At 45.1% G+C, this 13,910-nt stretch overlaps 1 protein-coding gene across 2 annotated transcripts in view; it reads left to right on the top strand.

The window, feature by feature from the left end:
- The window catches only part of LOC138267777 (cold-inducible RNA-binding protein B-like), a 31,928-nt gene extending 18,233 nt beyond the window's left edge, over positions 1-13,695 (top strand). For both annotated transcript variants that reach the window (XM_069216976.1, XM_069216977.1), the window contains exons 6-7: positions 10,590-10,649; positions 13,130-13,695. In XM_069216976.1, the coding sequence (XP_069073077.1) occupies positions 10,590-10,647 (58 nt within the window). In that variant the 3' untranslated portion in view covers positions 10,648-10,649; positions 13,130-13,695. The remainder of the gene's footprint in view (positions 1-10,589; positions 10,650-13,129) is intronic.
- The last annotated feature ends 215 nt before the right edge of the window (positions 13,696-13,910 follow it).

Here is a 13,910-nt window from a genome sequence, read left to right as displayed (position 1 = left end):
AACTACCTTTATGTTTGGACAACTGAGTTTTCTTTCATGTGTGTAAGTGCTGTGTGAGCACAGTGGTATTGCCTCAGCTTTGCATGTCTCCTAGATAAGCCTTGGCTGCTCATCCACCGGTACCTCTAGAGAGCCTGGCTTCCAGACACTGCCTACCCTTCACTAAGAGGGGATACCTGGAGCTGGTACAAGGTAATAACACCATAGGTGCTCACCACACAATAGGACAGCTTCCTATAACTTATACTGTCACACCTATCATTCTCACAAAGTATTTTTGTTTGAATAATAACAAAATACACGTATTATTGGTATTTCCCAAAAATATTGAATGTTTTTGCGGGTCTTTAAACAAAAAAAAAAAGCAAACGATCTAGTACCAGGTGCTGTCTTTACCTTCCTGACGTGCTGTCACCTGAGTAATGCAACAAAGTATATATTTGTTACCCACTGTACACTTAGTTGATTGCTCCATGTACATTTTTTCATATGTGAAAAAATACTTTTCTGGGGCCCTAAGTGTAGATGCTGATGGTAGACCGTCCTTGTTGGAGGCTGGTCTTGCGTGTTGGTGGGCTGGAGAGAGTGGCCTGCCTGATATTGTAATCGTATGTTCGATGGCATCTGTCGCTGTAGATACGCATGTTTTGCAATAGCTCGCCATCTGGTGTTGGGCCGGAGTGTTACAAGTTGTTTTTCTTCGAAGAAGTCTTTCGAGTCACAGGACCGAGTGACTCCTCCTTTTGTCTCCATTGCGCATGGGCGTCGACTCCATCTTCGATTGTTTTTTTTCCGCCATCGGGTTCGGACGTGTTCCTGTCGCTCCGAGTTTCGGAATGGAAAAATAGCTAATTTCAGAAGATTTTCGTCGGTATTGTTGCGTTCGGGGTCGGCGTAGTTAGATTCAACACCGTGTCTAAGATCGAAGAGCTCCGGTGCCCTTCGGGGTAATTTTTTCGATTCCCCCATCGGGGCCTGGTCGGCCCGACCGCGTGCAGAAGAACGCCGATGGAACGGACCCCGTTCCGTTTCTGTCCCAAATGCCACAATAAATACCCCTATACAGACCAACACTTGGTCTGCAACCTGTGCCTGTCACCTGAGCACAGCGAAGACACCTGCGAGGCCTGTCGTGCGTTCCGGTCCCGAAAAACTCTCCGAGACCGTCGAGCCAGAAGACTTCAGATGGCGTCCGCGCCGACAGCCCACCGGGAGTTCGAGGAACAAGAAGAGGAGGGATCCTTTTCGATCCAAGAATCGGACTCCGAAGGATTCGACGATACACAAACCGTGAGTAGGACGTCGAAAACCACTCAAAAGAAGATTTACAAGGCCCAGGGGACGCCACTGCCATCAGGCCATGGCTCGACCCATAAATTCGGTGACCGACCGTCGGCACCGAAAAAGGCCCAAACAGTGCCGAGATCGTCCGACTCCGGTCGAGACACCGGCATGCAGCCTTCTCGGGACCGAGCAAGTGCTGGGGACAAGCATCGACACCGAGATACCAGTGTAGACACGGCTCGACGCCGAGACAGCGGCACCGAAGAAGATCGACGCCGAGAGGTTTCGGCCCCGAAAAAGAAAAAAGTCACCTCGGAGCCGAAAAAAGATGCAGACAGGGTTTCGGTGCCGAAACAAACTGCAACCGACCCAGTTTCAGGCTCTTATACAGAAGAGCACTCGCTAACCTCCCAAATGCAAAAGCATAGGTTTGGGGAAGAACTACACTCAATGGATGTAGACCATACGCAAAAGCGTATTTTCATACAGCAGGGGACAGGAAAAATAAGCACCCTTCCCCCTATTAGAAGAAAGAGAAGATTGGAGTTCCAAACTGAACAAACACCACAAACAAAAGTGGTGAAAAAAGTTACCCCACCACCCTCTCCTCCACCTGTAATTAACGTCTCACCAGCACAAACTCCATCACATTCCCCAGCTCACACCACCATGAGCCAGGGTGACCAAGATCAAGACGCATGGGACTTATACGACGCCCCAGTGTCAGATAACAGTCCGGAGGCATACCCTACGAAGCCATCTCCACCAGAGGACAGCACTGCGTATTCTCAAGTGGTGGCTAGAGCAGCACAATTTCACAATGTAAGCCTCCACTCAGAACAGGTCGAGGATGACTTTTTATTCAACACTCTCCTCCACCCACAGCTCCTACCAAAGCCTGCCTATGCTCCCTGGTATGCTCCGGCACGCAAAAGAAATCTTTAAGGAGCCGGTCAAAAGTAGGGCAATCACACCAAGAGTGGAAAAAAAGTATAAGGCGCCTCCTACAGACCCGGCTTTCATCACTACACAGCTGCCACCAGACTGTCGTTGTAGGAGCAGCTAGGAAAAGGGCCAACTCCCACACATCTGGAGATGCACCACCCCCAGATAAAGAAAGCCGCAAGTTCGATGCAGCTGTTAGAGTCGCAGCACAAGCTGCAAACCAGTGGCGCATCGCTAATTCCCAGGCACTACTTGCGCGCTATGACAGAGCCCATTGGGATGAGATGCAACATCTCATTGACCATCTGCCCAAGGACCTACAAAATAGGGCAAAACAAGTGGTTGAGGAAGGACAGACCATTTCCAACAACCAAATCCGCTCCTCCAATGACGCTGCAGATACAGCTGCACGGACAATTAATACATCCGTAACTATCAGAAGGCATGCATGGCTCCGAACGTCTGGATTTAAACCAGAGATTCAGCAAGCAGTTCTCAATATGCCTTTTAACGAAAAAGAACTGTTCGGTCCAGAAGTGGACACAGCGATTGAGAAACTCAAAAAAGACACGGACACTGCTAAAGCCATGGGCGCCCTCTACTCCCCGCAGAGCAGAGGGAATTACAGCACATTCCGTAAAACACCCTTTAGAGGGGGGTTTCGGGGTCAAAGCACACAAGCCAGCACCTCACAGGCAACACCGTCCAGTTACCAGGGACAGTACAGAGGAGGTTTTCGGGGACAATATAGAGGAGGGCAATTCCCTAGGAATAGAGGAAAATTTCAAAGCCCCAAAACCCCTACTACTAAGCAGTGACTCACATGTCACTCACCCCCTCCACACAACACCAGTGGGGGGAAGAATAAGTCATTATTACAAAGAATGGGAGGAAATCACTACAGACACTTGGGTTCTAGCAATTATCCAACATGGTTATTGCATAGAATTTCTACAATTCCCTCCAAACATACCACCAAAAGCACAAAATTTGACAACACACCATTCCAATCTCCTGGAGATAGAAGTGCAGGCACTATTGCAAAAGAATGCAATCGAATTAGTGCCAAACACACAAATAAACACAGGAGTTTACTCACTGTACTTTCTGATACCAAAGAAGGACAAAACGCTGAGACCAATCCTAGACCTCAGAATAGTGAACATTCATCAAATCAGACCACTTTCACATGGTCACACTACAAGAAGTATTACCATTGCTAAAACTACACGACTACATGTCAACTTTAGACCTCAAGGACGCGTATTTCCATATACCAATACACCCATCGCACAGGAAATACCTAAGGTTTGTATTCAAAGGAATACATTACCAATTCAAGGTACTGCCTTTCGGATTAACAACCGCACCAAGAGTCTTTACCAAATGTCTAGCGGTAGTCGCTGCACACACCAGAAGGCAGCAAATACATGTGTTCCCATACCTAGACGACTGGCTAATCAAGGCCCATTCGTTAATAGAGTGCTCAAATCACACAAATCAGATCATACAAACCCTCTTCAAACTAGGGTTCACCGTCAACTTCACGAAATCCAACATTCTGCCGTGCAAGGTACAACAATACCTAGGAGCCATAATAGACACAACAAAAGGAGTAGCCACTCCAAGTCCCCAAAGAATTCAAAATTTCAACACCATCATACAACACATGTATCCAACACAAAAGATACAAGCAAAGATGATATTACAACTCCTAGGCATGATGTCTTCATGCATAGCCATTGTCCCAAACGCAAGACTGCACATGAGGCCCTTACAACAGTGCCTAGCATCACAGTGGTCTAAAGCACAGGGTCATCTTCTAGATCTGGTGTTAATAGACCGCCAAACTTACCTCTCGCTTCTGTGGTGCAACAACATAAATTTAAACAAGGGGCGGCCTTTCCAAGACCCAGTGCCACAATACGTAATAACAGATGCTTCCATGACAGGGTGGGGAGCACACCTCGATCAACACAGCATACAAGGACAATGGAACGTACATCAAACAAAACTGCATATAAATCACCTAGAACTACTAGCAGTTTTTCAAGCACTAAAAGCTTTCCAACCAATAATAGTTCACAAATACATTCTCGTCAAGACAGACAACATGACAACAATGTATTATCCAAACAAGCAAGGGGGGACACACTCCACGCAGTTAAGCCTGCTAGCACAAAAAATTTGGCGTTGGGCAATTCACAACCAAATTCGCCTAATAGCACAATTTATACCAGGGATCCAAAATCAACTCGCAGACAACCTCTCTCGAGATCACCAACAGGTCCACGAATGGGAAATTCACCCCCAAATTCTGAACAACTATTTCAAACTCTGGGGAACACCTCAAATAGACTTGTTTGCGACGAAGGAGAACGCAAAATGCCAAAACTTTGCATCCAGATACCCACACAAACAGTCCCTAGGCAATGCCCTATGGATGAACTGGTCAGGGATATTTGCTTACGCTTTTCCTCCTCTCCCTCTCCTTCCTTACCTGGTAAACAAACTCAGTCAAAACAAACTCAAACTCCTATTGATAGCACCAACTTGGGCAAGGCAACCCTGGTACACAACGCTGCTAGACCTATCAGTAGTACCCTACATCAAATTGCCCAACAGGCCAGATCTGTTGACACAACACAACCAAAAGATCAGACACCCAGATCCAGCATCGCTGAATCTAGCAATCTGGCTCCTGAGATCCTAGAATTCGGGCACTTACAACTTACCCAAGAATGTATGGAAGTCATAAAGCAAGCCAGAAGGCCATCCACCAGGCACTGCTATGCAAGTAAATGGAAGAGGTTTGTTTGCTACTGCCATATTAATCAAATACAACCTTTACACACAACTCCAGAACATGTAGTAGGCTACTTGCTTCACTTACAAAAATCTAACCTGGCTTTCTCTTCCATTAAAATACACCTTGCAGCAATATCTGCATACCTGCAGACTACCTATTCAACTTCCCTATATAAGATACCAGTCATTAAAGCATTCATGGAGGGCCTTAGGAGAATTATACCACCAAGAACACCACCTGTTCCTTCATGGAACCTAAATGTTGTCCTAACTAGACTTATGGGTCCACCTTTTGAACCCATGCACTCCTGCGAAATACAGTTCCTAACCTGGAAGGTTGCATTTCTCATCGCCATTACTTCCCTAAGAAGAGTAAGCGAGATTCAGGCGTTTACAATACAAGAACCTTTTATACAACTACACAAGAATAAGGTCGTCCTAAGGACTAATCCTAAATTTTTGCCAAAGGTTATTTCACCGTTCCATCTAAATCAAACAGTGGAACTTCCAGTGTTCTTTCCACAGCCAGATACCGTAGCTGAAAGGGCACTACATACATTAGATGTCAAAAGAGCATTAATGTATTACATTGACAGAACAAAGAACATCAGAAAGACTAAACAACTATTTATTGCATTTCAAAAACCTCATGCAGGAAACCCAATATCAAAACAAGGTATAGCCAGATGGATAGTTAAATGCATCCAAATCTGCTACCTTAAAGCTAAATGACAGCTGCCCATTACACCCAGGGCACACTCAACCAGAAAGAAGGGTGCTACCATGGCCTTTCTAGGAAACATCCCAATGCAAGAAATATGTAAGGCAGCCACATGGTCTACGCCTCACACATTCACCAAGCACTACTGTGTAGATGTGTTATCTGCACAACAAGCCACAGTAGGTCAAGCCGTATTAAGAACATTATTTCAAACTACTTCCACTCCTACAGGCTGAGCCACCGCTTTTGGGGAGATAACTGCTTACTAGTCTATGTAAAACATGCGTATCTACAGCGACAGATTCCATCGAACTGAAAATGTCACTTACCCAGTGTACATCTGTTCGTGGCATCAGTCGCTGTAGATTCGCATGTGCCCACCCGCCTCCCCGGGAGCCTGTAGCAGTTTGGAAGTTACCTTCAACTATTTGTATATGTATCATCTCAACCTTAAATAGGTACATACTTAGTCACTCCATTGCATGGGCACTATTACTACAATTCAACTCCTACCTCACCCTCTGCGGGGAAAAACAATCGAAGATGGAGTCGACGCCCATGCGCAATGGAGACAAAAGGAGGAGTCACTCGGTCCCGTGACTCGAAAGACTTCTTCGAAGAAAAACAACTTGTAACACTCCGGCCCAACACCAGATGGCGAGCTATTGCAAAACATGCGAATCTACAGCGACTGATGCCACGAACAGATGTACACTGGGTAAGTGACATTTTCATTATATAGCGCTTACTACCCCTGACGAGGCGTCAAATCGATTTTTGGTGAGTAGTACGCTACTCTGGAACCCAACAAGAATTAGTGATGGATTAGTATTGGGAAAATATTGAGTACAGTTTTAGTATTATGAGTTAATTTGAGCCGCGGATATGAGCGTTTGTTAGATTGACTGGAGTAATGGAGGGGTGGAGGAGGAAAGAAATCCAGAAGTGTTAATTGGGAGTATATCCTTCATTTACTCAACCCAAAGGCTTGGGATGAGTAAATGGGGATGGAGGAGGGAAGAGTATGTGGAATGGTTAGGGAGAGCATAGTAGCAGGGTGAGAAATGCAGGAGAATTTAGTAGGGTTGTGTGGGAGGTCACAGTAGAGTGTGGTTTGGTGAGTTAGATGTGGATTCAGAGGGAAGAGCTTAGGCAGAGTTATTTAGGAGATGAAAGTGTTAGAAAGGATTTGGGATGAGTCAGAGTGGAGGATAGTTTGATGGAGACATGACATATGGAGATGGGTAGATAAGTGTGATAAGATGAGAGCAGGAATTCATAGATATCTAGTATATAACAACCCACCCAGGAGCCATGCAATGACCCACTAACATGCCAAGCACAGAAACACACACGTGTGTGTGTGTGTGTGTGTGTGTGTGTGTGTATATATATATATATATATATATATATGTATATATATATATATATATATACACACGCACATACAATACATTAGAACCATGGGTAACATATACTTAGTCAAACAGATTTTAAGTGTGTGTATTTTATTGTTATGACATAGTAGCGATACATATTTTCTAAAGAAACTATACATAACTAGAAATATACACATAATCTGGAAAAAAAATATTTATCAACATAGGCATATGCAGTCCATAGTTGTTTGAATATGGTGGTCTAAGGCGGGTGCCAATCTTGAGCTGAGGTTTCTTTGATGTATTTGGTTATTTTGTTTCTGATAAAAAGCGGCACTGTTCCATGTATAGCTTTGTGGGTGATACAAAGCAGCTTGAAAGTGCTTCTTCTGGCAACGGGTAACCAGTATAGTGCTCTCAAGGCACGGGAGATGTGGGCTTGTGGCTTTATATGTAGTAGTAGCCTGGCTGCGGAATTCTGGATACGTTGTAGTTTTTTCATAATAGATTGAGATGATCCATGGTAGAGGCCATTGGCATAATCCAGTTTGGATAGTACAAGCGAGATAGTAGCTTGCACCTTGTGTGGAAATCAGAGGTGGGGGAAGATGCGTCGAAGCCTTCAAGGTGATGAAGCTTGTTTGTGCTAATTTGTCCACTTGGGCATTCATAGTTAACTTGGAATCCATGGTGATTCCAAGGTTTTTAACTTCCTTGGCTAATTGAGGAGGTGGTCCGAGATCGTCAGCCAGACGCACAGAGGGTCATAATTGTTCCAGTCACCACATATGAGTATTTCTGTTTTGGAGGTCTTTAGTTTGTCTCCAGGTCATCCACTGATCAACGGCTCTGAGGCAACTGAAGATTTGTGAGTTTTCAAAGTTTTTTGGGGCATTCTAATTTAAATAGTATTTGAGTGTCATCCGCATAGTTGTAGTATGTGAGATGGAAATCATTGATCCGTTCTGGTAAAGATATCATGTAGATGTTGAAAAGCAAAGGTGAGATGATTGATTCTTGGGGGACCCCTGCTTTTGTGAGGTAGGGTTCGGACGAGAAGGGCGAGTGGATGATATTAGATCTTTTTTGAAGATAGGAAGTAATCCAGTTAAGAGCAATCCCTTGTATGCCGGCTTCGTGGAGTCTTTGAATTAGGGTGTCATGTTCAACCGTATCAAAGGCAGCTGAGAGGTCCAAGAGAAGTAGTGCAGCAACTCCATTGCGGTCGACTGTTTTTAAGATCGACCCAGATGGCCATGAGTGCCGATTCAGTGCTTCATCCTGGGCCGAATCCAGTTTGGAAGTCAAAGTATAGAATTGTCTTCAATGAATTGTGACATCTGGGCGAATGCTGCTCTTTCTATCAATTTGCCCAGGAAAGGTCCATTTGTGATTGGTCTGTTGTTGTTGGGGTCTTGCGGGTCTAGGTTTGTTTTCTTTAACAGTCGTATGTATGCCTTTTTCAGGTCTACAGGAAAAGTTCCTGAAGTTAGAGTTGTTGATGATTCTTCTTACAGGTGTGGCAAAAGAAGTAGATAGAAGAATGTTATTGAAGATTTGTGGTGGGCAAGGGTCAGAAGGGCAACCAGAAGGTCTGCTTGCTTTGACCAAATCCATAAATTCATCCTGGGATATTTGTTTTTAGGAAAGGGGTTGGTGCTTATGGTTTTCTTCTCTTTTAAATAGGAGTCCAATGTGTCTGCCTTGGTTATGTAGTGAGTTGCCAATTTGTTTGTGAAATCTTGAGTGGTGGGATGATTTCCTTCCATGCATGTAGGTTTTCTAAATTCATTGAGAATTTTATAAAATTCCTTGGTTGTAGATTGAGCATTTTGAATTCTGTCTAACAAGTACTTTTTGTTTTTGTTTTTGTTTTTTAGCTTTTTTGATTGATTTTGTATATCCTGTTAAGTTTGTGTAGCTGCAGTTTGTCTTGACTGTTTGTTTTGAGCCAGGTCCGCTGCAACTCTGATTTGTTGCTTTGTCTTTTTAAGTTCTGTTTCTCCAAGGTGTTGGTTCTCTTTTGTCGTGTTTAGTTTTTTTGAGTGGTATTAGGATATCAAAAGCTTCCTGTAGCCACTCGAAGTTTTGGCACAGAATTAATTGTATCTAGATCTGTGTTTGCTGTTAGTTGTGTTTCTAAGCCATCCAAATTGAGTTAGCTCCATGGTCGATAGGTGTATGTAAGTAGTTGTGGGGTGTGTTGATTTGTGGAGTTGTATGTCGGAAAGTTAACAAATGGTGGCCTGACCAAGTGATTGGTGTGATGCTATGAATAGTAACTAGTTCAGGCTTAGCAAAAATGACATCTAGGATGTGACCAGCGATGTGTGTGGGATTGTGTACAATCTGATGTAGGTTCAATGCGACTAGGCCAGTGGTGATAGCTTTTGGATAGGGCATATTGGGTTTGTCAAACCAAATGTTTAGATCCCCAAGAATGCATAGGTTGGAGTATAGTGTAATAAGGGTGGAGACTGTGTCTAGAAACGCATCTGGGAATGTGGAGGTCTGTAATGGAGGAGAAAGTTACAGGAGGAAGTTGGAGTAGGGTGGCATCTGGTAAGGAGGGCTTCACAACCTTGTATAGAGATGTTGTCTGTTTTACCGAGGTTCAATGCCTGTTTGAATGTAATAGCTAGTCCACCTCCTCTCTTGCCTATACGGTTTTGTGTGATGGCTTGATAGCCCGGAGAAAGGGCTTCGTGCAACACTGGTGCCATGTCATCTCCCAACCAGGATTCTGTAATGAATAGTAAGTCAGGTTGTGTGTCTGTGAGCAGGTCGTAGATGTGGTGCTTGTGTTTTTAGAGTGATCGAGCATTTATGAGCTGGCAGTTTAGATAAGGTGTGTTAGTGGTAATGTTGTTTTGTTTAGTAGAAGTGTAAGTAGTGTAATGTGAGCTTGAAGCAGGAGTGTTGCTAGTTGTGATAACTGTTTGAGGCTCACAATAGTCTTGCTTTTCAATATAGTGTTCCTCGTCCAGCAGGTTAAGGAGGCATTTTGTTGGGTCTGTGTGTGTGGGTGATGGACTTGGTGGCTGAGAGAGCCATGAGGAGTGTAGTGTTTTTTGTAGGGTAGTGTTATTATGTAATAGACAAGGGTATGCGAGATTGCTATGAGTGGCATGTTTTTATTTTGTTTGCGTTCAGTGTGGATGGAGTATGGGTTAGGGGTGGTGGAGGAGCATGTGGATCATGATGTAAGGCTCTAAATTGTGCAATGGGGGAGAGGTGAGTGAATGAAAGTTGCTGGGTTGGGGTGCTTGTGGTAGGTGTTTGTGAAGAGTGAGAAAGTAGGGGTGGAGATAGGATGGAATTTGTATTCTTTGTGTGGGCCTGAGGGTGGGAGTGGGTATGACGATAAGTGTAATGTAAGTGTGTTGCTTTGATGTGCTGATGTTTGTGGTCTGTTTTCATTACACAACTTGTGTATTTTGTTTTTGTATCAGTGGCAGGAGCGGAGGCTATGAGCACTCAGGGGGATCCTACAGAGACAGTTACAACTAATGGTAAGTGAAAGCATAATCATCTGGGTATTGTGAATGTGGGGGGGGGCTTTAGATATATTTAGTTGAAGCCTTTACATTCTTCCAAATGTGTGTGGAGGCCCCCCTCATGGGCTTTTCATGTACACAGCACCCTCATGTGAGACCCAGCTATGCCCGTGTACGTAGGGCGCTTTTCATGGACGGGGGGGGGGGGGGGGGAAATCTCCTTCATAGTATGCAAGTCCTCTGGTGGTTGTGATCTGAGAGAGCCCCCATGCTGGACAAAGACCTGATCAGTGTATGCGGGCCCCTTCTGGCAGGGACTGAGGGAGCCATATTTGTGTATGCATTGCCGCCTTTGGGTGTCTTGTCAGTCCTACTCTGGTGAAAAGAAAAAACCTCATTCATCCATTTGTTCCCAGGCTGCAGCTCCTAAAGCGTATTAAAGCTCTTAATTTGCAATTCTGGTCATCCTTCAAGTAACTGGATGACTCTCCCCCCCAACCCCCCCCTTTTTTTTTTTCTCCAAACGTCTCTTAAGTAATAACGTTTGGATTGTAAGGGAGAGGGGGACTGGAGCTGTCTCAGTTACTGTTGCATTAAGGTGAAGGCTCCTCAAACAGCCAAACTTGTTCCATTGACCGATTCCATTGGATGTTAACGCACCGCACCATGCGCATGTTGTAGGCATTCTGCTCCATACCTTACCCAGGACTGAATGCTGTTCCTGCGCTGCTGCAGATAACACCGTGCGGCCTTTCTGCTTCCTGCCTTCTAGAAGGTGCTGGTGCTCTGTGCAGTGGCCCCAGATCTAATCCTTATCACTAGGAAATTCTCCTGGTGCCTTGTAGCACATGCATGCTGTGGCCTTCTGCTCGCCTCTCACTTGAAACCAAGACTAGACCAGAGTGCTGTAGGCCCTGCCTGCACAACACTAGATGGGAATGCTCTTGGTGCAGTGCCCAACCCCCATAGTCGGGGCTTTCCGCCTTCTTCTTCCTAGAAGTGAAACCTACTGACCCTTAGTGCACCCTGAAATATGCCCGACCAAAAGTGGTCCTGCTATTGTGGACCCGAGAACCTGCACGCTCGTGGCTTTCTGCCCTACAGCTTGCAAGACGTAAATGCGAATGGGTGTTGATTGAGCATACAACATGCTTCTTAGTAGAAGAGTGCTATGCACTGGTGCACCGTATACTAGGCTTTACACTGCACCACGATTGAATGCTAATGGATAGTGCATTGCCAAGAGTGAATGCTGGTGAACAGCCTGTACACTGAGGGCCTTCTGCTTTACTTGAAGCCGTTGATATTCAGCCACCGGACAAGCGCACTGTGAGCCGTCTGCCGTGCACCTTACTAGGAGTGAATGCCATTGGATATTAGTGCACCGTACAGTCAGCGTACTGCGGACCTTCTGCACTGTCCCTTACTAGAAGTGAACCTTATTGGAGACTGGAGCATTGTACAGCCACAGCACCTTGGGCCTTCTGCCCTGCGCCTTACTTAGGAGTGAATGATACTGGTGCACCATACAGCCAGCGCACTGCCCTGCACCATAATAGGAATGAATGATACTGGTGCACCATACAGTCAGCACACTGCCCTGCACCATAATAGGAGTGAATGATACTGGTGCACCGTACAGCCAGCGCACTGCCCTGCACCTTACTAGGAGTGAATGGTCCTGCGCACCGTACAGCCACACCACTGCCCTGCACCTTACTAGGAGTGAATGTCATTGGATATTAGTGCACCGTAAAGACAGTGTCCTACCCTGCACCTTACTAGGAGTGAATGATACTGGTGCACCATACAGTAAGCGCACTGCCCTGCACCATAATAGGAGTGAATGATACTGGTGCACCATACAGTCAGCGCACTGCCCTGCACCATAATAGGAGTGAATGATACTGGTGCACCGTACAGCCAGCGCACTGCCCTGCACCTTACTAGGAGTGAATGGTCCTGCGCACCGTACAGCCACACCACTGCCCTGCACCTTACTAGGAGTGAATGATACTGGTGCACTCTACCCCCATCGCACTGCCCTGCATCTTATTAATAGTGAATGCTACTGGTGCACCTTACAGCCATTGCACTGCCCTGCACCTTACTAGGATTGAATGCTGTTGGATAATGGTGCAGCCAACACCCCATGCACTGTGGGCTTTCTGCCTGGCACTTTAATAGGAATGAATGCTATTGGACAATGATGTACAATGCAGACCGCTGTGTGACACCTTGCCAAGAGTGAATGCTATTGGACAATGATCCACCACGCAGACCTCTGTGTGACACCTTACCAAGAGTGAATGTTGTTCGACAATGGTGCACAATTCAGACCTGTGCTCCGCCTCACTGAGTGAATTCTGCTAGATAGCGGTGCACTGAAAGCCCTCTCACGGGGGTATTCTACCTTCGACATATTAGGACTGAATGCTTGTAGGATCTGTTTTCTCAAGTGCCTTTACAATATGTTGCCTGCTTCTTGTTCTCAGCTCACCTCACGAGTTACAGTCCTTCTCGACTCAAGATCATCCTTCCAATGGCCGAATTTAAAAAGATTCTTGGAGCCTCGCCGAGTAGTCCTCCTGAATACCTTTAACATGGTTGTGTGAAACCTTGTAGAGCAGGCTGGCCTCTAGTGTGAATCTGGCCTGTTCGCAGTAGGTAGTGTTCGACTTTGTTTATTGATGAACACTTAATCGTTTCTCAAAATCATTGTGCCTCATTGCTTTTCAGTGGAAAACATTTTAAACTCATTTTATAAGCTTCCTTTAGTGTGCCAAGGCAGGAAAGAGTCCTGGGTGCTTATACATAAGAAAGGACAACCTCATTGGTATATCTAAAGAGATCTTTATTTTTAATGCTCATTTTTTTCTTAAAAACACCAACCCCGAAGCGTATGTGCAAATGTCAATAATTTTTCCCTTTACATGGGTATATTATCGAATTGTATTGGAAGTGCTAAAAGGAGCCTGTATTTTTTGTTTCAATTTTTAAATTGTTTTTACAAAAAATTGCTTAATTTTCTGAAGCCTCATTAAAATAAGTTTCAAATGAACTCTGTTTGATGCCTTTGTTCCATATCAGCTACAAAGTATTTTAAGGGGGAGCTTAGGAGTGCACCTCATTACCGCTTTGTGGTAATGTACTTCAACAAGATGCAGACTGATAGGCGTACGGGCCGCAACAGTGGTGTCATTTGTTGCTCTGCCTCACCACCTTTCTGTGGGGGATGGTGACCGTCTTAAAAGCCTTGCTTTTTGTTGTTGAGTT

This window comes from Pleurodeles waltl, chromosome 12, assembly GCF_031143425.1.
Source record: "Pleurodeles waltl isolate 20211129_DDA chromosome 12, aPleWal1.hap1.20221129, whole genome shotgun sequence".
Classification (NCBI taxonomy): Eukaryota; Metazoa; Chordata; class Amphibia; order Caudata; family Salamandridae; genus Pleurodeles; species Pleurodeles waltl.
The sequence above is the reverse complement of the archived record's forward strand: the minus strand, read 5'-3'. Positions and strand labels throughout refer to the sequence as shown.